This window comes from Strix aluco, chromosome 3 (genome assembly GCF_031877795.1).
Source record: "Strix aluco isolate bStrAlu1 chromosome 3, bStrAlu1.hap1, whole genome shotgun sequence".
Lineage (NCBI taxonomy): Eukaryota > Metazoa > Chordata > Aves > Strigiformes > Strigidae > Strix > Strix aluco.
Window position 1 is genome coordinate 128,006,771 of NC_133933.1, and position 24,637 is coordinate 128,031,407.

Sequence of the window (24,637 nt, forward strand, 5' to 3'; positions counted from 1 at the left end):
CCTAGTATGTAGGTGAAATTCCATTCTGGTTTCAGACATCCAAGTTCAGTGGCTTGATTCAGTTGCCCAAACATAGGCACCTACTGCCAATTGAGATGAACAGGGTTATCCAGCTTGGTTACCAGCTGCTGCTCCAGAAGCACACAGGTCTCTTTTTGTTACTGTGTTGTATCTGTCAGTTATCATGGATGTCTTGCGTACTACATATCTATGTGAGGGTAACTAAACAGAGCCCTTAATGTCTACAATGCAGAAGTCTCCAATGTCCAGTAGGAGCTGCCAGTGTTATCAAGGGCATCTATACCTTGTAATCAAGTAATCCACTCACCCTGAATGGAAGCAGTTCAGATGTCATGCACAGAACTGTGGGCCATGGGCTAGTGAAGTCTAGACTGCTGATTTAGATACCAATAGCCCTCTTCTAACACATGGAGGTCACTGAGCTTAAGGTAACACTGTTGTCACTGCCCTGCTTAGCCTTACCTGGTCTGAGGCTATATTGATAGTAATATAGTGAATGAAATCAGGACTATTTTCTATCATGGAACAAACCATATTCATTGTGTTAAACTACATGACCTTCGAAAATTACCTCTTGGAAATGGTCTGTCACATTTGCTAACTCAGGATCTGCCTAAGACAGTAGTAGTTGATGCAGCAAGATCGTGCCATGGCCTGTTCTAACAATTTGATTGTCTAGATAATAAAGAATCAGAATCTTACCTGGCAATTATCATGGGAAGAGGAGATGATTGGGCTGTGTAGCAGTATACAGTGCTGAACACAAGTGACAGCAAGGGCAGGATGAGAGTGAAGCAAGCTTTGGTTAAGAGCTGAAAGGCAGTAAACAGTGAGAGAAGCCGGTCTCCTATGATACTCTTTCTCTGCACTCACCTCCTTTGACTGAGTAGATGTTTGTCTGGGCACTCCAGAGTAAGATACTTCAAAAAAACCCCTGAATTGTCATAGCTCTGGCCAAAGGATGCTGACAGTGGGCTGTTAACCCTAGACTCTTTAGAAAGGCTTCAGGACATGTCTATGCAATCCACATAGAAATAAAAAAGGAAAAAAAACCACTGGGACCTGGTTTTAGCAGGTCTTTAAACATGGGTCAGTTCACCTTGCAGAGGTGTGGGAGACCCTGAACGGCTTTATAACAGGAGAGAGAACCTCATCAGGTTGCAGCTAGGACAGATGCAGAACTGCTGAAGGCCACGTCAATAATTCCACTTGATGAAGAGGCACCCTGTTGTACAGGAAACATTACAGAATATCGCAGCACAAGGCCTTCCACATGAGAGAGAGGGACAGCTGCACACACATTTACAAGGACAAAACCAGAATAATGTGAATAACAATTTTGTTATGGGGTTGCTTAGAGCCAGTACAAAATAATCAACACCTGGGCCATGACACTATGTGCTCCATTTGCTAGTTTTCTGAAAAGTGGCTTTGAGACCAGATGCACAGGACCTGCTGAGCACCTCTGATATATAGTCTTTGGATGCCTGGCAACTCTGCCACACTTGGAATATATCAGACTCATGGGCACACATTTGCCCCACTCTTGTACTCATCACAAGGCATTTGCATTGGCCACTGCTGGGGATAAGATCATGGACTAGATGGGTTCTTGTTCTGATCCAGTACAGAATTTTTATCTTTTTCTGATATACTGGAACATCTGACCATCTATCACAACTCATTAGATGCTTCCCTTGCAGAAGTGACCAGGACTATTTTTATTAATCTGTGGCTCCTGAGATAGCATAACCATCTTTCTTTGCTTTTTCAAAGTCACAGTCCAACTCAGCAAATAACTGTCAGCCTCTCTCCCTGTCACTACCCCAGGTTATGTTTTATTGGTAGTGGAGGCTCTGAGACACCACTTTGCCTAGAAATCTCCTTGAAAAAAGTAGGTTACTGTCTTTTACAGGTTTTCATGTATAATAAAAAAGTTTTTTCTTTTCTTTCAATCTGCCAACATTCAGTAAAGACTTTTGACATGTGAAGATAGAAGGGAACTTAATTGCACACTTGATTCTGACACTTTCCTTTGTCAAAATGTAAGAACTTTTAAGATGAACTTTTTCAACAGGTAGAAAGTAGAGGTTGGAGGAAGGAGAGAAGAGCAATGCTGACAGGGCCGACTGGGGATAGTAGATTGTTTAGAAGCCAAAATGACTGACTGTTTTCAGTTGTTGAAAGGAACTGTTTTTCCTCTAAGGACCTGATTCATTAAAACTGTATGCTGCATTTACATACATTTCTGCTGAATACCTCTCTTTGCCTGAAAGGCTAAGACGATGCTGTCTTTTCAAGCAGTCAGTGTCTAGGTCCATACAGATGACAAGCATTACAGAAATCAGGCTTGGATGAAGGCCAGCAGCACAGCAGAAAGTAGTTTTCTGCATCGCCTCTCCTCTTAGTCAAGAGAGAGTTGTGATATCTAAAGTCTGTGTCCACAACATGCAGAACAGTGATATAATGAAGGGTAAAAACAGGTTAGTATAGTTTCCTTGCTTGTAACTCAGCATTGGAGGAGCTTCTAAAGACCAAGAAACTGAGTTTACCCACTTATTTTCCATTATGCTCCTGTCCCAAAGGACAAGAGTTACAAGGTGATAATGAAGAATTTGAACTTTATCTAGGACCAGATATGCAAAGAGTCTTCCAACAGAAATCAGGTACCACAGAGATGCTTTGGTGTTAGAAACTGGCCGCAGGCACAGTGATTGCATCTATGCTCACAAAGTAAACGATGCACACGCTGAATCATCACATTGCCATTGGTCATATTATTAAAATGTTAGAATGGCTTCTTGAACACTCCCAAATATCTTCTGGGCATGTTTTGGCAGATAGTTCACACTAGGGTCCGTTCTCAGGAAGCCACCCTGTTTAAGAAGCTAGAGCATAACTATTTGCATGAGGATATGAGTATGGCCCCTGGCACTGTACACTTTACTAGCTGGCACTGTTTACTAGGTTATATTTAGTCACTCTGACCAGTATTAGGTCAATGCAACTGAGTGTCAGGCTAGTATCAGGCAACCCAACAGAGTACCCTGATAGTCTAGTGGGCATCATGCCCTTCTGACCCCACATTAAGTGCCTGTATTTCCAATACAGTGAATTGGAGAAGTCCTGAGAGAGAGATCCAGACACCTCTCCTTTTCTAATTAACTGTATCATAAACCAGTTGAAAGTAAGTGGTGTCTCTATTCATCCAAGGTCCAGATAGTACTCTTCTGAGGACATGCACTAAATGGATCTGATTTGGTTTCTTTTTTAAAAAATACATTAGTAGAATATTCCTAGACTAATTTACAAATTGGCCCAATACAACAATATCACAAGAATGAAAAGACCTTATTTTCAGGTCTCTCATAGTGTTAGGTCCTATATAGAGGTATCCCAGGGGATATTTTTAACCCCCAGGTGCTGAGAAGCCTCAGGGAAGGCCTGAGATGGAGAGGGAAGACAGCAGGACCATTCACCCTTTCCAGAGAAGTGCTATTATGCTGGTGGAAGACTGGGCAAGACAGAGCCTGAGTTCCCATTGCAAGGTGCCGAACTGGGTCCCAGGTCCTACCTACTGAAAGTGTGCGTTGCCCAAGAAACCATCATCAGGAAAAAGTGGAGATGATGGGATTTGTCTCACTTGCCTGTCTGTTGTGTAGGCACCGACAGCTGAGTGAGTCACTGAGCTCCTCCTACAGTCAACAGAGAGAAAGAGACACTTTGGATGCAAGTCCTCTGGGCTGCTGTAGATATCTACTTTAAGCTGCCTGGTACATGGTAGAAATATAAAACAATTTAATTAATGTTTCAATAAGAAATTTAAATACAGCTGCTGGAATGAATTCTCACTCTGGGCAGACCTGTGGGAGAGGTCAGTTGAGGATCCACCAGTTCTTCTGTCCCAGACTCTATAAGGAAGCAGAATATGGACACAAACGGAAAGTAGGAGAGCAAAACTAGCATTTTCCTTCACAACTCTTACCGTTTCAACTGTCTTAAGAGTTGAGGGTCAAGAAGGCAAGGCCACAATGGCCAGGACTTCTACTTACAGATAAACTAGTGCACGCAAGCAAATGCACAAGTAGTGGTGTATTCACACAAAGTTCTCAGGCGTGTTCTAATGCTAGTTCACAATTTTCTTTAACCATAACCCTTGCTTCTAATGTAGGTGAGCTAAGCCAGACTTAACACTGCCAAACTGAGTCCAAATCAGTGGATAAATCACATTTTAAAATGTCAATGTTAATATGGTTCCAGAGGGAACTATTCCCATTCAAGAGATTCTGTATGTTGCTGGCTCTGAGAATTTGGGACAGGGAAGCAAGAGGGGGATTAATTTGATTTTAATTTCTTTAACAATGCCTCTGCCAAATATTTCTGTTATGAATGAGATCACTCAGGATAAGGTGACAGTGTTATGGGAATCAGCTTTATGGAAGGGATTACACATGTCTCATTTAAAGATTTCCACTTTCCTTTTAGACAAATATGTAAAGAATTCCAAGACCTTCTAAGTCAAGACAGATCACCCCTCGGATCCTCCAGGCCGACTCCAATATTAGACCTCGACATCCAGAGACATTTAACACATTTCAGGTATGATTTTGAAAGAGGAAAAATTAACTAAAATTCATAATTTTGGTAAAGACTACCTATGGTGTTATAACGGTATTTGTTCCCTTACCTAGAAGACTGTAATGTCCATAATCCCTCTCTCATCTGTGCCTATTAAAAGTGTATGTTTGCCCAGCATTGTAGTTCAGGATAGTTGCATTCACCCTGCTTCCAGGACCACAGTCAGACTTAGACTAAGTAATTTTTTACATCTGCTGGCCAAATCTCCCCATCTGTCCAGAAAGTTTTCTTGCTCTAGATGTAAGCCAAATCACAAACCAGCCAACAAAGTGGATCGTCCAGAAATGTAGAAACTCAAGTTCAGAGCCAAAATGACAATATAGATGAATCAAAGTAACAATAAAAGGAGGAACAGTTAGGCTGCATCCTTACCAATTAACTAAATAGTTACTTTATGATACTGAGACCATTTGACATCATCTTACCATAACCATACTGTTAACTCTTTGCAGCAGACTGGCTGTAAAGTACACTACCTACTGGAACAGTCTTACTGCACTAATTCCTGAACAACACGCTGAAAAAGTCTGGGAGAATGTAAGCAGGCTCAGACTAAAAAGCCAAAGATGGATAATATATTTAGACTCAGTTCCTGGGCCCATGCCCTAGCAATATTTAATTTACTGGTGTAGACATCCTAAGAAGCTGATATGAAGACAAGGACCCATGGTACATGCATGTCAAGTCCAAACTTATCAGAATTTTATCCAAGTTGTGGATAAAAGTGTATAGACGGTTTGGGATCAGAAAGATTTATTAGCCCAGGAGTTGCTGTGCAATTTCAAGTTTTTGCTTTAGGCTATCTGCTAGATATAGTCAAGAGTGAGATGGGAACTTCCAGAGGGCCACTTTGAAATAGTGGGGTCATCTAAGATATTTATCAAAGATAAGTGTGATGAAACATCCTAGAGGTGCTCCTGTCTTTGCTCAGACCACAGAGGGGACTACATGACTAGCTGAGGCTGCAGATTTTTTTTCTAGCCATTAGCTGATACCTGAAAAAATCAACATGTAAAGAACTGTTCCAGAAAGTTGTTTATAGACCATAACACCAAATAGGTTTGTTAGGCCTGTAAAGCCTATATATTGCATATTCTTTAACACAGCCAGATGAGCCATTCTTCATTCATTGGCTGGAGAGACAACTTTTGTGCCCCAAGACCTTTTAGTTATTAAGATTCTGATAGAGCATAAGGCACCCAGCAGCCAGCTGGTGTGATATGTTTAGTCCCTCAGACTAATGTTTAGTCCCTCAGACTTTGAATGGAATCCAAAATACCCCCCATCCCACTTCTATCTGTTGTGGGGTGAGGAAAGGCAAAGATAGTGCCTGGTTCACAAATGCACAGATTCCTGTTTATTCTTACACATATCTGTGTGCATCCTATGCATATGTGAACACACCTAGACAACCCCACTTCTATTCTCATGCAGTGATGTACACACACGTACACATACCATTTATGTCTAAGTATACTTTACCTTATACAGACAAACTCCAAAATACCTAACTGCACTTGCACACCAAGGGAGATATACTTATTTATACAGGATACTCATAGAGGGTTTTTAATGGGCTACCTAGGCTTGTGGTAAAAAAGATAATTCCCCGTTACGTGCACACAAAGTAAATCCGATACAAGGTAGCTAACCCTCAAGGATTCCTGTGTTTAAAAAAGAATTAGAAGTCAGGATAAAATGCTGAAGGTTTCAGCTACAAAAGCTGTCAACTAGTTCCCATCCTTCTTTCGCTGCTGCACTTCAGTAGGTTGGAGTACAAAGCTTCTGTAGGCAGCTCCTGGATCATTCAATACTTTTTTCATGCCTGCTGTAGGCAATAAGTGTTGGACTGAAGATCGGCACCTAGAAGACCATAGGTCTTGATCCTACACACATGCTTCCCTGGGATTAAATCAGCCAGCCTTCTCTGATTGTGCTTGGGGAATGATGAGTAGTGCCAGACCCAGAAGCTGAGCTGAGACCATATTCCTTTTCCGTCTGTTGTAGAGAAGTTGAGGTAGATCGAGCTTCTGACCCAGACTTCTAACTCTGCTCATCTACATGTAGGTGCCCCTATTTCAGCCAGGTGTATATCATCTGCTGTAGTCTCCAGGGATCTCGTCTGTATAGCCTGTGAAATCTGCATTACAATTAAGCAGGCCTAACATAGACACCTACATTAGTGTGACTTGAATTTCTCTCTAAACTCCATTGACTGAACAGTCTGGTCTAGATCTCCAGCTGAATGGGAGTTTAGCCAACCAGTACACACTAGACACTTACATTGTAAATCCAGTGTAGGCAAAGAAATCATTACTCCCATCCCCTAAATCTGCAGTCTTCACAGCTAGGTCATCTGAACCCCTCCTACCACTACTCTTTCTTGAGATTAAGTATCACAGAAGGCACTTTAGTCCATCTCAGATGCTAGAGAAGATGTCAGAATGTAATTCACCATGTTTTCCAGGAGCATTAACTATTTTCTGAGTCAAGTTTTCAACACAGACTGCTTCTGACCAATCACTTGGTTTCTCTGTCTTTCTCTGAGGGATGAGCCTCAGACTGAAACAACCTCTGTCACAGAAAGTTTGCACCTGATCAGTTGGGGATGAGAAAAGAGGAAGAAATTCTTGGTATCCCAACACACAAGGAAAGTCCTGTAACCCAGGAGCTACATGCTCATTGCTGTCTGAGGCATAGCACAGCCTTCTACTGGTCAGAAGCACAAATAGCTTCTTGTCATTATACATTGGTTGGGAATTATTTCATAAAAAGATGTTGAAAACGTCTGTCTAACATAAAGCACATGCCTAACATTAAGAATTTAAATATTCAAAGTGCAGTGTCTCCACATCATTGATCACAGGTCTCACCTAAGACCAGATTTCCAAAAGAGCAGGTTGTCCTCATTTATTACAGTGAAATGAACACAATTATCATGTACCTATATCTATCAATAAAGAGCTTTGCAACTGTCTGCCAGAGATGGATCTGACCTTCATACCATAGTCATTGTCAAACTCGCTGATGACATCTACAATAGTCAGAGACTAAAATTGGACTGTCTTAATAAGTGCCTGGTACTGATTATACACATTAAATTAATGTTATTTATGACCAAAATGACCAAGAGCTGTTGGTGCTCTACAAATAGGTCTTGCGGAGGAGACATAAATCTGAAGAAATTGCTCCATATAGTCATCACGACTTTTATAACATGCTTTTTCAATAGTGAAAATGTAATCTTCATTTCTATCTGTATTTCAGAACTGTGGGCTTTCTCACAATAAATTCTCTGTCTCTGTGCTGTATAAATCTCTAGATGTGGATGGAGCCAAAATATTACGTTTGGCAACGACAAACCATAGGCTTTCACTGGTATCTCTGACAAGGTTTTTTGAACATCTTTAGCATAGATATAGCATGTTTTTCAACAATTATCCAATATGAGCTGATTTTCCATCATGGAAAATCTCGTAGTTTCATACAGATTTAATATAACAAGAAGAGGTTCAGAAATTCTGCCTTGTAAACCATAACCAATGCAGCAAAGAAATCACAAGATGAAAGGTTGGTATTTTATAAATAGATAGATAGATATGCTTATGCCATATGATGTCAGAAAGTCAAAGAGATTCTTTGTAACCAGAAAAATTCAGAGGAATAGCACAAATCTCTATTATTAGAATAAATTCTAAGATAATGAAAGACTTTTTTAAGAGTTATAATATCTGATAACTACAGCAGAATCCAGACTCCACTACCTTGGGGTAAAAAGGAATTTTCTTTAGGAATAAATTACCCTATGTAGTTATGTGCTCCATTTGCTCATGATGTTACTTGCTTAATGTTAATAATTAAGATTAGGGTTCACCGACTGACACAGGTCAGACTGAAACAGTGTTTCCATTTCCTCTGTTTTAAATCTTCAAGCTCACACTTCTCTCTGAAGTTTTTCCACTGAGTCCCAATTCATCAAGATCTGTAAACATGTGTCCAACCTGAAGTACAGGATAGTCCCCACGAAGGGATCAGAATTGCTGGGTTTGCTCAAACTCCAAACTCGAATTTCATACAAAGCGTAGAACGGGAAATCTTCAAAGGAGCTGCAGTGAGCCTGAAAACTGCTGAGTTTTGCACAACTTTACCAGATACGTAAAAACCAGAGGCTCTTCTGCACCTCTGGTACAATCATGTTTGTGCAGCTGCTCTCTGAGATGGCCATCTGATATGAATACAGAAAACTCAGTGCTGCATGATGAATGATTTCCCAATATTGTTTGACCATAGACAATTCTGTAGACCCTTACACTCGTAACAGCAACTGTTGTGCACTACCTGAGCTAGGGTAGTATGTATGCTTTATTCAAGATTTCTCCCTTTTTAATACATTTTCAATTATCTTACTACAGAGAAGTTATATTGTATTAGTAAATAAAAGTAGTGCCAGGGCACAGACATGTATTGGCTGCCTGTGCTGCTTTTTTGCAGAATTCCTGGGTTTTTTTTCCCTAATCTAACTAGCTCTGTTCCAGACTATTCCTGGACACAGTGGCACATATGTATCACTAATATATATGTAGCTTGGGAATTCAGGGAAGCACCAGCCCTTATTACAGCCCTGTTAGGTGCCTTACCTGTTCTATAAATAATGTACTAAGATTTAGAGAAGATCAGCCTTGTCAGGGCTGGATCATAAGCCATTCACCTCATGGGCTAAGTGTTCGGGTGGCTCAGTTTTCTAAACATATACATAAATGTGGGTTCAAGAAGAAGTAGTATGTTGTAGGTCTACCCAAGTTGTCTTTCATTTCTTCTTTGATTCCTTCACGGTAAATGCAGAGGAGCAAGAGGAATAATCTTGTAGGTTGTATCTGGCCTGAAAGCCACCACTTTCTGTCACCAGTTTCTGAAGACAGAATGAGCATTAAGCCACAGGGCAAACAAGAAAACCCTAGAAAAATCCATTTCCACTACTAAGTGCTGAGTCTTTTTGTCCAGATACACTAGTGTCTCTTTGTTGTCCTCTAAAGGCTGATTTGTGTAAATGCATTTATGAGTCTACTACAGTAGAGAGCAAAGTCAAAACATCAGTGCTAGAAAAGAACCCAAAAGTTTTTAAAGCTTTAATGAGAGGAACTTATTTCTCTCACCCTTTGCTTTCAAAACAGAGTAAGCATCAGGAAAGGAAGAGTGAGGAAGGAAGGAAGGAGGGAAGGAAGGAAGGAAGGAAGGAAGGAAGGAAGGAAGGAAGGAAGGAAGGAAGGAAGGAAGGAAGGAAGGAAGGAAGGAAGGAAGGAAGGAAGGAAGGAAGGAAGGAAGGAAGGAAGGAAGGAAGGAAGGAAGGAAGGAAGGAAGGAAGCTAAAGAAAGCAAAAAAGATGGATGTAAACAAAAAAATATATGAGGCTTTGAGAATAATTCACTTTAGAAAAGCCTGAAAATTGTGAACCAGTAAAGTGCTGACCTACAGCAAATGAAAACAAACCTGCCTGGAGACACAAGGCCTCTGAGACACACACTCAGAGCTTATATGGTGCAGGTAGTTGTGACAGGAAATGGTGAAGCCTTGGATAACCCCCAACACCCATAATCCTGCCACTAACTCGGCCGAGCTGAATGGAGACATTGCAAGCCAGCAAGTTCTTCTGCTGGATCTGGAACAATGTTAACCAGCACAATCATCAGGCTCCATCCTTCTCATGTTAATGACATACAGGTAGATCTGAAGCATGTCAGTATGGGAAATGGTTAAAATTAACTTGCATATCACTCACCTCTCTAGTATTTTTGCACTTCCCAGACATTTAGTACATCCAACCCTCTCCAGAGCAGGGAACCAGACCAGATAAAGCAAACATGATCAGTTGTATAGATCTCTGCTGTGAAGAAGAGAATGTTTAGAGAAGGCATGGAGACATGTAGAAATTAAGACTCCTCAAAAGATATATGAAAACTAATCTAATAAACTGTATAGGTATGGTCCTGAACTCTGGAACACAATTGTCTGCAATGTTTGATTGCTACTGTGGTTCCTTGTATGTATCTGGTCTAGACCTACTCTTTCTGTCCCAAACAATTCCCAGGCACAAGTCACGCTTATCTCAGTCAAAATGATGTTCTCTGTTGGAATCTTAGATATGGCCACTACTTTGCAGGTTAAAATGCTTGAATAACAGAGATGAGGCCAGGCTATGCAACATCACTCGTGGTCAGAAGTGCCTGGGCACTTCTCACTTTTCTCATGCAGGTATAGGTGACTAAAGGCATCCCTTAGCTTCAGTTTAAGAACCTTAGGGTGATTCACCTGTCTGGTGAATCTAGGGATCTAGGGTCATTTTAGGTGTAAAAAGACATCATGTCTCATATGCCACTCCTTCAGTTCAAAGGTCTTTTGTGAGTCCTGCATTACATCTACCAACCTTATAGATACTCTAAGTGTCCAATAACATCGCTGGAGGCAGGAGTGAACCTGCATGTTCACTTTCCATCTCTGCTCTTGAAGCTGTTCTCTTTTGCAGAGGAAAATTTAAGGCTGGACTGAGAATGAGAGCCCATCGTTATCTAAGGTAGTGGTTTCTGCATTAAACCAAAGCCAGAGTTCTGGGTCTAGGATCCTGCTTTATTCATTTCACACTTAGGTCTGTTGATAAAGTACCAAAGAAGCCTTCAGTCTAAGCATCAGAATTTAGGACATTCCTCCAACTGGACCAAATGTCCAAAACACTAAATTAGTATTTTTCTTGATTTTAGACCCTACCTTTCTCCTGTTGAGTGTGTGTGTATTTACTTCTCTCTTCCATTCTACTGTTATATCTGAGCTTCCTACAGATTCAGCCAGGAACCTGAAAGTCATACTGACATGTGCCTTGTTGTCTTTGCTTTCATAACCTGCCCTTGCACCAGAACAGCTTTGATTTTTAAAAATTTTTGTCAGCAGCCTTTTTTAGCTCCCCAAAAATCTCATGAAAACTGGAGTTACCAGAAAACCCACCAAAAAATACCTACATTCTGTGCTGGGAAACCAAAACACATTTCAAAAACTTACAGGTAGAAGACTTGCTGAGATTATTCTCAAGAAATCTGTGTGGGTTTCTTGATTTACACATACAGACTCCTTGACCTCATCAGTCAGCTTCTTAGTCTCACTTTCTTCATTTGTAAAACTAGGTATGGACATACCTTCTACATCTGCCTTTGGGACACTTGTGTCTGTAAGAATCTGTAGTGTTTGGAAAGTTCAGATATCCTATTAATGTCATCCATCATATAGGGAAAGACGAATACTCACTGATTATAGAAGTTGGATTTGATCCTTTAAATTCACAGTTACAATTCATCAAGATGTAAAATCACATCCAGATCATCTGTCTTATATATGAAAGATAAAGACAGCAAAACAGCAAAGGGAAAACTACTTTCTTGGAAGTGACACTTCTTTCAGTGCAGAAATCTTATAAAAACAGACAAAAAATAATAGGCCCGGAATACCAAAGCTAGATAATGAAAGCAATCAGCATCCTCACAAATTATTCTGTATTTTGCCTAGCCACCCAGCTGATATGAAACACCCTTCCTATGAAACTGTTTGAGACAAGAGTTTTGTCGTTTAGCTAGTCTCTGAGCCTGGAGCTGTCAGCCTCCTGTGAGTGCCTTGGCATCACACTGACAAGGTGACACGAAAAGCGACAGGCAAGAAACCAGAGGCTCAGACCCTGGGAGCAGCGTAAAAGTAACATCCTTCTTTCTGAAGGGTAAAAAGGGAAAATGAAATGGGTTTTGAAGCTCAACATGCTTTTTAAATTGTAACAAAGAGCCAATCCCAAAGCCTTACTGGTGGGTTGCCTTTACAAATGTGCTTACCCCCCTTATATATTGTTGTCTCTTTTTTACGCTTCTTTGATTATCAGGAGGTAGAGCAGCTGTTGTCATAAGTCCAGTCGTCTTGATTAGCAGCAGCAGACTTCTGTTTGGATACACGAACTGGAAGAAGCCTGGTGCACAATGAATTTCTTGGCGAAACACCTCTGGTGCCCTCTAGAGTTCCCTGGTTTCCACGATCTCTCTCAATCTGTCTTTAGATTCAGCTAGCTGAGAGGGACAACACTGGTTTCTAGTGCTGAGGTACTAGAATCAATAAATTGTTCCTTTCTTTTTTATTTTTTTCCTTTCTTTTCCTTGGATCTTTATTTACCAAAGGCATTACAGTTTCTTCCTCTGGGATTTTTCCCTCACTGCATTTCCCAGGGATTCCCTCTTTGATCTTTCCATAGCGGGGTTTTGATCACCTTATCCTGCTCTGCTGATGACTAAAATCCTTTTGGAAAGGTGTGAATTTCTAATGTTGCCAGTGATTTTTATCATGAGTCTTATAATACCATATTCCCTTAAAGTCACAATTTATGGAGTCAAGAGAACAGATCAGAAGCTGCTTTCTTTTCTTTATCCTCTTCACTAACAAATAGGTTCCATGATTATCAAGGAAAAGGTAAATATACATTAATCAAAAACGGAAAAAATCTTGGGGGACTTGATTTGTTTTTTAATCTAACACTTAAAACATTTAAGGAAGTCCTATGTTTCCCAAAAAAAAGGAATGCCATCCCCTCATTTCCAAATTCCTGGGTTACAAAATTACATTGTCCCTTGTCATCAGCATGTTTATAATTCTTACTTCTTGGCAATGGGGCTTCTCAGCTACATTAGCTGCCTCACTCAAAAAACTCTATGCATGGTAGCAAGTTGGATGAATCAGATTCATTTCTCTGCCTTCCCGTAGGGCAGAGATGTGACTGTTGACTAAGCTAAAGGAGATGAAGGAGCTGACGGCTGTGTGAGGGACAGTCTCATGCTTTTTCAAAAATATCCAGTCATCTTGGATCTGTGGTCTCACTGGTGTTTTTGTCTCCACAGGTAGTAATGGGCAGCAAGGTCACTTTTCATCCTCAGTTAGCCAGAAGCTTGCACACCGTTTTCTCTTTCAAAACCAGCAAGTCACAGGGTTATCCAGTGTTTTATTTGGAGGATATAATGTGCTATGCTGGAATTATTTCTTGGCAAATATCCAAAGGCTTCTGTGAGTGCCATGTGTACCACAGTGCCATGACTTAATCTTTGTTTTGTAGCTCAGAAACACTCCATAGCCACAGTCTTGGATATTTCAGGTATATTCCCTGGGAAATTCTCCTAGTGTGGAAAATCAGTCCCAAGGTCTAAAATATGCAGAGCTGAAACAGAATGTTTTGAAATATGGGGCATCAGCTCTAGCACGCTTTTCTTACTTTCTCCATTGCTTTTATACATAGTAAAAGGAGGTCCATCTGCTTAAGAGAACATGTCCTTAATACACTCGTTTGGTTATGAACGGAAAACAAGTATAAGGGCCTACTTTGCAAAGCAATTTTTGTATGTGTTTGCCACTCTGATTCTATAGACTACTTATCCCTGTAACATACTGGTGATGTTCCAATGGTTATCTTGACTATCAGTCTAACTTGTGTTATGGTTAGGCCTACTGACCTTCTGAAGTAAAGTTTTCACAATTTAATTCTCTAGGCAACTTTTGCAGGACAGACCCTGAAATCAACAGAAACACCTCAATGTCAATACAGGCAGTTCTAACTTAGGAGGTTACTTGTACCAGTGAAGAGATTCAAATATTTTTCCATTTCCTTTACAACCATCAAAGGTCTTATTATTTATCATCTGCCATGTTTTATTAAATTTGGATAATCATGAAGTGGTTTTCACATTCAAAGTTCTGAGAAAGTCCGACCAATAAGTTCAAGCTTGTTTTTTCTTCATTATTATTGTTTTAAAGTATTTATTTATTTTAAATGAGGATGTAAACATTCAGTGCAGATGGCCTCTTCCTCCCCTACTGAGAGGGAATCTGTTTTTTTTGCCGCATGTCGGAGTTTCACCAGCCTGGGGTATGGAGGAGTCCTTGAGGTAGTTGACAAATGAGAGCCCAAGCCTTCAGGCACACTTGGATCTTTTCACTTTTAAGTAAGACCATCATTAAAACATGAGCAGACATAATTGCATCATAGTGCTGGGCAGAATTGCAGGCAGGTCTGGATGTCCTTAAGCATAAGGATTTGTAATATGCTGGCCTGATATCCATTGTCTTCTTTCTGTAGTTCTTCATGCACAGTACCAAAATCAGAGATTTTAGCCTTGCCTTTTGAAACAATAAAGTTACTAGCTTATAGGAGCTGCAATGAGATGCACTACAAAGCTGAGAATACCCAGAAGACTCCATTATGAAACCACCATGTTTAATTTTAGTCTTTTAAACCCAAATGAAAGTATTACAATGAAAGAAACTAATTTCATAGGTGTGGATCATACTGAAAATGAAACAACTTCAGTGGGAACTCAGTCTGAAAAATCAGGCAACTAAATTTGACTTTCAGGAAACATATTTAAATGCTTTGCCATTAAACCTTCTCTCTGTCATGTTTGATTTAAATGTAAAATCAGATTTTCTCCTCGACTTGAAATTTACTTTCCTCAACAAAGGGAAATTATCCAACTTTCTTAGAATTTTTTAGACTTCAACCTGCAGAGAAATAAAGTCCACCAAAACTAGAGCAGGGGGAGTTAATGATAAAAATATAAGATAAAGTAGAAGATATCTCTCAGCCTTTTTGTGCTCATTACATAAAGTGAGGCTAAAAAAATACACCCTCCCAGGAGCATGGCAAGGAGAGCTGGTCAGAACTTTTCTGTAAAATGGTTTCTCTCAATAAGCTTCATTGGAAAATTAATAGGCTCTGTATATCCCCATCTATGGAGAAGAATATATTCATCAGGAACTGAAAGTAGAGTTGCCATGAGACTCTGCAGCATTATTTCACTAAAAAAGGGTTGGCTTTTTTATAAGAAATACAATGCTATCTTGAGAAAAACTGTCGTATTTGATGATTAGTGGTATGTAAGAGGCTAAACTGTAAAGGAGATAGACCCCTAACTCACCCCATAAAATCCTTTTCCTATGAACACTAGTTTTCAGACCAGAAGTTTAAGATTTTGCTTAGGATAAAATACCCATATCTAGGTCTTTCAATATAAGTTGGATGTCTAAGCTTCCCATGTAGTCAATGAAGATCTAGGAAAAGATACTGCTGAGTAAACAGTAACATGCAGTGTCTTTTTAGATGCTATTAGGTATGTCATCAGTCCATTGCCTCTTTAAAAGGGTGCTGTTCTCCTGTAAGCTCTCTGCACCTGACAGAGATGTCTTGTTACTGCAGGGCATCTCAAATAGCACCGAACAGATATTTTTATTCAGCTTGATGCAGCCCTCAGTGTAGCCGAAAGAATGGCACAGCTCACCATAAAGGAGACACATCCATTTCATGTGCTACGTCATTCTCCATACTTCTCTGACTGTATTGATTAAAGTCCCAGGGCTTAATTCAGTTGCCTAAACATTGTCATCTAGTGCCATGTGATATACACAAGGGCAACCTGCCTGGCATCAAAACACCTAGAAGCAAGGTGAACTTAAGTCCTATATCATATCTAGCAAATCTGTGCAGTTGTTTCAGATGTCATAGGACATCTCAAATCACTGTAGGGTCTTATATGTAGGAAACTGCATTAAGTGCCCTTTGATGGTAATGGGAGTTTAGGCACTGTTGATGTCTACACCTACAAGTTGGCACCTACGCTTATGTACCTTAATATCAGATTCTGTCCCCTTCTGGTATTTTCTGCAGTCTCGTTCAACATTTGAGAACATTAAAGTTTTCCATCCTTGTTCTTAGCCCTACAGATCATTTCTGAGACAATCTCTGTAAATTTTCACTGTAGTATTCCCACTTTACTCTTCAGGGTGTATTGAGCTATCGGATGAACCCAGTACTATTCCTTTTGCTCAGGAGTCGAAAGGTTCAAAGAAAGCAGGCAAGAAGATTTATTTTCTATTCAATCATTTGTTAAACTTACTATTTGCATCTACTGGAAATGAATGATTGCAGATATTGCCAACTTTTAAAATAGACAAACTAGTTTCTTTTACATGCAAGATCATAAATATTTTTGTCTTGGTATAGTCAGCTCCCCAAATCAAGACCCAGAAGATCCTACAGCAGTGTAAAAATCATGAGATATTATAACTATTAATGGTACATTTGAATTTCCTTTTTCTTGCTTCCTGTTATTGTAAGTGCCATTACATTTTCATCATTCATCACATTTATCATCGCTAGAAATGATGATAAAATGCAACACAAAATCTTGAAATTACCTGACTCGTAAAAGAACTTGAAAGGGCTAAAAATACTCTTATCTATATGCTACTGTTGATATTGGTTTTACTACTATTAAAAATATGACTTACAATGATGATAATGATGATTTTTATTTCCCTGGTATACCAGACATTTCTAAAAAAAAAAAAAAATATTAAAGTGAGATATGTTTACCTCTTTTTAAAGCTAATTTTAAAAGATCCAGATATTACTACAAGTCCAAGCTTAAAGAGTTCAAACTTCAAGAGTCGTGTGGTATTATTAATTGATGTCTGCAAAATAGTCCTTGTAAATATTTAATTATCATTTCCTCTCATTACTAACTGGGGATAAACATAAATTCCTGTTTTGAAAAGTGCCTGGAGACTGATGGATAAACATTCCAAAAGTGAGTTATTTGTTAATAGCCTTTGGGAGACCTTTTATAAAAGACTGGGCCACTCCCAATCTGAAATGGAGGGATCTTTCCAAACTGAGCTGTCCTCCCCATATGTTTGGTGTCTTCCCTAGGGTACCAACTTTCCCAGCAAACAGGGTTCCCATGTTCAGCAGACTAAAAGATCACCCTAAAAGATATCTTGAAGCCTTTCCCTTGTTGTTTGGTTTTGCTGGGGTTTTTTTATACTTCCAACATCCTAAAGGTTGTCCATGTCCTGTATAACCTCTTTTCCCTTGATCCCTACTTTTTCACTTTTTTCTAAAACACCTGGAAAGACTGAGAAGCCAAAATGCAGAGGAGAGGGGTACTCACTGACGTGAAGCATTCTCATTTCTGACCTATGCACAGGTCTCTGCATTAGAGCAGGGTTTACTGATATGCTGCATAAGAGAGTTACTGCAGAGACAAGATCTTAACTAGCATGGCATGGGAAATAGTTACTGTTTTATCAGAATCACTGTATTGTTTTGTTGTGGTTTTTTTCTCACCCAAACCAATATAAAGTATTGATTTCTCAGAAATGTCCACAGACTCAGAAATCAGCCTCTGTTCCTCTCCTTGACTTCTTTCTGCCCTAAGCAGAATTGGGATAACAGAAATCAGTCTTTTAAAAACTGTAATGAGATTTCAACCTTTGAAATAATTTTTCATTTATGTTTCTAAATGAAAATTAAAATCTGGAGGATTTGGGTGTGGTTTTTTTCATTTACCATTTATCAAAATGAGTCATTATAACAATGAGAATAACTTGGTCGATGAAAAATTTAATATGAGCCAGCAATGTGCGCTCACAGCCCAAAAAGCCAACCGTATCCTGGGCCATGTCAAGAGCAGTGTGGTCAGCAGGTCGAGGAAGGGGATTCTCTCCCTCTACTCTGCTCTGGTGAGACCCCCCCTGCAGTGCTGTGTCTGTCTCTGGGGCCCCCAGTATAAGAAGGACATGGACCTGCTCAAGTGGGTCCAGAGGAGGCCACAAAGATGATCAGGGGGCTGGAGCACCTCCCCTAGGAGGACAGGTTGAGAGACTTGGCGTTGTTCAGCCTGGAGAAGAGAATGCTCCAGGGAGACCTTAGAGTGGCCTCCCAGTACTTAAAGGGGGCTACAGGAAAGATGGAGTGGGACTCTTCATCAGGGAGTGTACTGATAGGACAAGGGGTAACAGTTTTAAACTGAAAGAGGGTAGATTTAGATTCAATATAAGGAAAAAATTCTTTACTGTGGGTATGATGAGTCACTGGAGCAGGTTGCCCAGAGAAGTGGTGGCTGCGTCCTCCCTGGCAGTGTTCAAGGCCAGGTTGGACGGGGCTTTGAGCAACCTGGTCTAGCAGAAAATGACCCTGCCCATGGCAGGGGGGTTCGAACTAGATGATCTTTCATGTCCCTTCCAACCCAATCCGTTCTATGATTCTGTGATTGGTTGCCCATACTAAGATGTCTAGTGCAACTTGAGTTTCCCTGGCCTCATGTGAATATCTTACACTGTACACATAATATTTAGGCAGAAAGGGCTGAAGTCTATTGCCTAAAAACTGGTCTCTAGTGCCATTTCTAACATCCTAAGGTAGATGAGACATCCTCACAGAGGTGGTATCTGAGAGATGGGACCTGTGGGAAACATGCACACTTCTGGATCTGTAGGTGGAAGCTAGGCTGGATGTTCAAAACATCACAAGCAGCTGTAGGCACATATGTGTGCACGGAAATGCTCCTCTAAACTGGGTTGAAATTAACCCACTATAGCTCTGCCAGACAACTGCATTAATACATCATTTCAGTAGCTGTTAAGTGAGGAGTACCACTGAAATTCAGCTACTTTGCAGTGCAGAAGAACAACAAGAAAAATTCAGTGTTATCTTGAAAAAACACTTTATTTGGATGAAAGGTGCAACAGAGCAAATATATACTAGCAAATTCAACACCAGCAGGGAAATGTTGTTGGAACTTAGTTATTTTTACTATTAATAGGTTAGGATGGTCTGTGCATTTAGCCTGGCTGAACTAGCCTTACGTGAAACATAGGCATTGTTTGAGCATTAGCATTGGCCAGAGACTATTCCCAACAGGCAGTTCGGATTTCACCTTGTTGGATGATCAGAGGGATTAGCAGCACAGATACGGCCAAACCACGCCAGTTGTGCTGAGGGTCAGAGATTGCACCCTTGGCATTGCTTAATTTCTTAGTACACATGCAGTCATACACCCACATAGAATAACCAGCTCTTGTTCAAGAGCCTGATCTAGAATAGTGAATAAACCACACAGACCTGGTTTTATTTACCTGAGAAGGGTAAATAAAGAAGCAAAGCTTCTGGGACTGGAGAAGTAGTGATGCTGGAGATGCTGAGGTATGGATCCTCTCTTGGCCTATCTGAAGTCAACAACACTGTGTCAGTCTGCATCAACTGAGAATCTGTCCCACGATGTTTCAGAACTAAGACTCCTACCAAAACCAACCTTTGAAGCTCTATGTAGTCTGCTCTTCAGCTCTACTCTCTTCTTTTCTGTTTCTCCCATAGATAATAAATAGTTTAGGGAGCAAATCTTGAATTTCACTATAGCAAAATGAGTGTACTGTAAACTCTTCTATGTATGTGAGTGCATTTATATTTATGTGCATGTGTGTATTTCTTCTTCTTTTTCTGTCTCCTTCCCATTTGTAGTTTGATCACTCATGGTTTTGGAACTCCTGCAATATGTGCTGCCCTAAGCACTTTCCAAACTGTTCTCAGTGAAATGCTGAACTACTTGGAAAAGCACACATCGCACAAAAACGGAGGAGCAGCGGAATCTGGCCAAGGACACGCCAACTCGGAGAAAGCCCCCCTGCGGAAAACTTCAGAGGCTGCTGTGAAAGAGGGCAAAACAGAAAAGACAGACTAGCTACATCAAACAGAATCTATTTCAAGAGAGTCTTGCTGCTGATATTTTTTTTAAATATATATATCATTGAGGGCGATTTATCTCCAGTGGACCAAATCCAAAAAAAGGGGGAAAAAAGAAAAAAAAAAGAAAAAAAAAGAAAAAATAAAATAAAAAAGAGAAAGATTAAAACAGAGAGAAAGAGAGAGCGTGAGAGAGGAAAGTATTCAACCCTAAGAACAGCAGTGTACAGTAATTGTGTGATGAAATTGTCACTTTTTTAAAATTTATGTTGCTCTAAACTACTTTTTCGTGCACGTAGTATTTGATTGTTCTGAATGATACACTAACACCGTTTTTTATAAGCACTTCTGGACTTGGCTGAGGTGGCACATGAAATCTGAAGCACTTTCTTCTCCGGCAGCAGAGTTAGGGCCATTACATCGGTTGTGGGACACACAGTTCCAGCATCCTGACTTTGCTTGCATGCTGGATAGATTGAAAGAAGGGCTTCCTCTGATCCATCGGACATGCCTGATCTACTGACCATTGGGAAAACAATATGGAAACCTGGCAAAAGAGGAATTCTTGGGTCGTGGGACAAATGAACCGTTCAGTGTTGGGGGCTGCTTATCCCCAAGTGGGAATGTACAATAAAGCTGCACTGGAATGAGGCCAGAACCTGTTGGGAATCTGTCCTGACCATTCAAGCAGCAGCCGTGGTGTCACATGTGAAAAGAGCATGGCAGACTAAAACAAAAAAAAAACCTTGATAGTTTCAATAAGAGCCCTGATCCCTCTGTGAACTTCAGATTAAATGACAGCATGGGCTTCTGTCCTCTATCTTCTCAGCCCCTGGTCCCACAACACTGCAGTCCGCCATACCTGGGTCTCTGTTCAACAGGATCAATGCAGGCAATTGGAGTCACCTTTTGTGTTGCCTTGATTTTATGATACTTTCTTTTCTTCAACAGCTTGTTTCTGCAGCTTTATTGCCTTTAGAAATCCAGCTGAGGTGCAGAGGTCTAACAGAATCCACTCACTTACCAAAAATAAAATAAAATAAAACCAAAATGACAAATAAGACAGATTGGCTCAGTCCACAGCAGCTAAGTGATAATACCCTTGTTAATGTACTTTTGAAATATTACTTTACCACCCACTGCACATCCTCACACAGAAAACAGTGGAGCCATAGTTTGAGCTCAAGCCTCTTTGAGTCAAGAGGCTTTTCCCAGCCACATTCTAACTTCTTCTTCAACAAGACTTTTATTCCATTCTTTTTCTTGTTTCTCTGACTTTACTTTACTGAGAAAGTTAGGAAGGATTGGGATTATGGGGTGGGGTTATGCTGGCCATCTAAACTCCTTTTAAGATCAGCAGAACCAGACCTTTTCTTCTAAGGGACAATTCATCTCTTTCTATGGTAGGAAATATTATAGTTGTCCATGTGTAAGTGTTTAGAGACATTTGAGATGTTTTAGCCTAAGACAGCCACAGAGATCTGACAGATATGACATAAAACCTATTGGAGAACTGGACTCCCCTGGAGGAGCCCAGAAGACAGCACTAGATACCTATAGGTGGCCACTTAACTTGCACACCAAGTGTCTGGGACAGGTAGAAGGGATCATCTGGAAGTGCCTGTCATTCTCCACAGATAATAGTTGGAATGTAACAGTGGCATTTTGCATTGTACGTGACTTCAACTGGATTAATCACCCTCCTCTGCCTATAATCGGTGGAGAGAAAAAGGCACCCATAATATTCAGTTTATCTCACCTCACAGTAATGATGAATCATGCCATGAAAGCGTGTACTTTTCTCAACTAGGTATAAAGGAAGCCAAGGATAAAAGCCCTCATACATATATGTCTACATCACAGCTTTCTAGAACTAGCTATTATGCATTACTTCTTGGATGACCAGCTTTAGACTAAACCTAGGGACTATGACAAATATCTGAGGGCATTTACAGCCATGATGTTAGGAAGTCAAACTGAATTAACAAGATCAGCCTTGCCTTCCAAATGTATGGAAGGAAATAGAGTGCTTATGGCATGATGCTGCTCCTCTTGAGGTCAGTAAGGACATTGCCATCATGGTGGGAAAACATGCTAGGAACTAATGAATCCCTACTTGCTTGCATAAGGAAATCTACAAAACCAAAAAGAAATCCTATGATTTTGCCCAGATTTGTCCTTGTTGATGGTAGGCATATAACTTAGATACCTACTTTAGTGCTATCTAGGCACCTTCTATGCATTGAGCGAAATAGATGTATCTCCATGGGACTCCATCTCCTTAACACACTATGATCAGCTAAGTGCCTAACAGAACTTAAATTTTACTGAATTAATTTTTCCCTCCAGCTCCTCTGGAGAAGTGCTAAAATCAAATGAATGATCCTCAGAGGTGTCTTCAACAGAAACATTGTGGAACTGTTCTACAACATGAAATACTTGAGTGTGAAAGTAGGTAACCACAATTAAAAGTGAAAAGGAAACTCGCTCTGCTTTTTTCTATTGCCCAAACTGAGGGAGAGAAAAGGATGGGGGGGAAATTAAAAGTTTGTGTGAGATACACAAATTTGCCACATGAAAATGTACTGTAAAGTAATTGAATTGTGGTTCTCTCCTTCAAGATGTGGATAAATTTAAATCAGGTTTTGATGGAGGGAAAAAAATTTTGTAAATCCTTTTCATTTTTTTTCAGTAAAATATCAATCTTCTGGAGAAGGGGGAATGACTGGCTGGGTAGATTATTCTGTAAAACTGTTGAGAAAGCAACATTTTATTACAATCAAATTTAAATGTCTGATATTGGAAATAACATGTATACAGCATTATTTGATATATTTACCTATTCAGAATACAGTCCAAGGTCCCAACAATAATTTATTTAAAGACTTGCATCTTTTGTTGTTACATAATCACTATGAGACTCTGCTCTGCAGGCAAAAATTATTTTTGACCTGGATTACCCTTTGACTTATTATTATTAATAAACCTGAACACTCTTGAAATCCTAGAATTTCCAGTTTTTGACTTCCTGACCCCTGCAGATTTTTGTAGATTCAACCTGATTGAATTGCCATGTATTCTTCTCATTAAGAGGCTACCTGCATTTACATCCCCATCTTTCTGGTTTTTCCTTTAGCATCTTAATACATTTTAAAAACAAAATTCTTTCTAAAAGGTAGCTGTAAGGTTTGTTGACATTCACAGGCTCTCTGTTATTTATTTTTATCTGTAATTAATAATTTTATTCAAGAAAAAATAATTGTTACTGCCTTTTCTGCTGAACAAGCTATCGGAGCAGTTTGGTGATAAAACACAATTGTTTTTTAAAATTGGAACTTTCAGTGTGGTTTTAAACAATGAATTCACTGATGTTCCTGCTAAAAATCTCAGCCTAAGTTCTCATCCACTTATACCTGCACAATGTTTGTTTTTTGTATTTCCTTAGTCTTTGTCTCTATGGAAATGTTGCCACCTCAAAACACATTCCTGAATTAGATCAGCCTGAAGGAAGGGCATGGTTTGAAGTTAGTGGGTGCTCACTGGTAGAAAATTCAAGTATATTTGTACCTCTTTGACTCTGAAATTAATCTGATCTGGAAAAAAAAAAAGTTCTCCCTTTGAGAGACCATGGAATTTTTTATTCCACTTAGGTCAAAGACAACAAAGGAGTACAGAGAAGCATCCAAACCTCCATGGCCAAAGCAATGAATTGTTATGATTTTTGAAAACACAAAAATAGATTCATAACTCAAGTGCTGTCTGAGTATTTGGATCCTGTTGTACTTCAGCCCATTGCTCACCTCGGTATGCATTACACCTTTCCTACCACAAATCTCAAAACACTTCATGTAGGTCTCTGAACTTACTTCTTATACTAAGCCCTGACATGTTTGACTCACAAAAACCAGATGTTGATACTTGGATTTATGAGCAAATTACTCATGAAGTAAACACACTGACTAACCACATGCCTTTCTTTCTAGAGCAAGGTGTTACTGTGAGTACAAAGAGCTCATGTGTTGACTAAGCTTAGAAGGTAAGTTTCTGGCAGAGCCAGGACTTGACATTCTCACCTCCAACCTCTGCCCTAAAATTTGGATCTCTGTTCACACAGTCCTCTGTTAGTATCATGACATGGCAGAGATGTGTAGTAAAGGGAGAATTTTATGCAGATGATAAGAACTGGAACAGCATTTGTATGGCCTGTAAAAGGGAGTGAACCACAGACAAACAGTGATGACCCTGCCACCTACAACTGAAGACTGCAAGAATTTTGTCCTTCATGCTGCCATCTTAAACCCTAACTCCTTCTAGATGTCATTCTGTTGCCTTGGAGAACTGGCACGAGGGGTGAATTTGGACCTTTAATTTACTTCTTTTTTAAAGATAAACTCCAAC

At 39.9% G+C, this 24,637-nt stretch overlaps 1 protein-coding gene across 1 annotated transcript in view; it reads left to right on the top strand.

The window, feature by feature from the left end:
• TFAP2D (transcription factor AP-2 delta) overlaps nt 1-20,811 on the top strand; it is a 49,545-nt gene extending 28,734 nt beyond the window's left edge. Inside the window, exons 7-8 of the mRNA XM_074820828.1 lie at nt 4,507-4,620; nt 20,018-20,811. Of these exons, the coding sequence (XP_074676929.1) occupies nt 4,507-4,620; nt 20,018-20,237 (334 nt within the window). The 3' untranslated portion in view covers nt 20,238-20,811. The remainder of the gene's footprint in view (nt 1-4,506; nt 4,621-20,017) is intronic.
• Nucleotides 20,812-24,637: the final 3,826 nt, after the last annotated feature.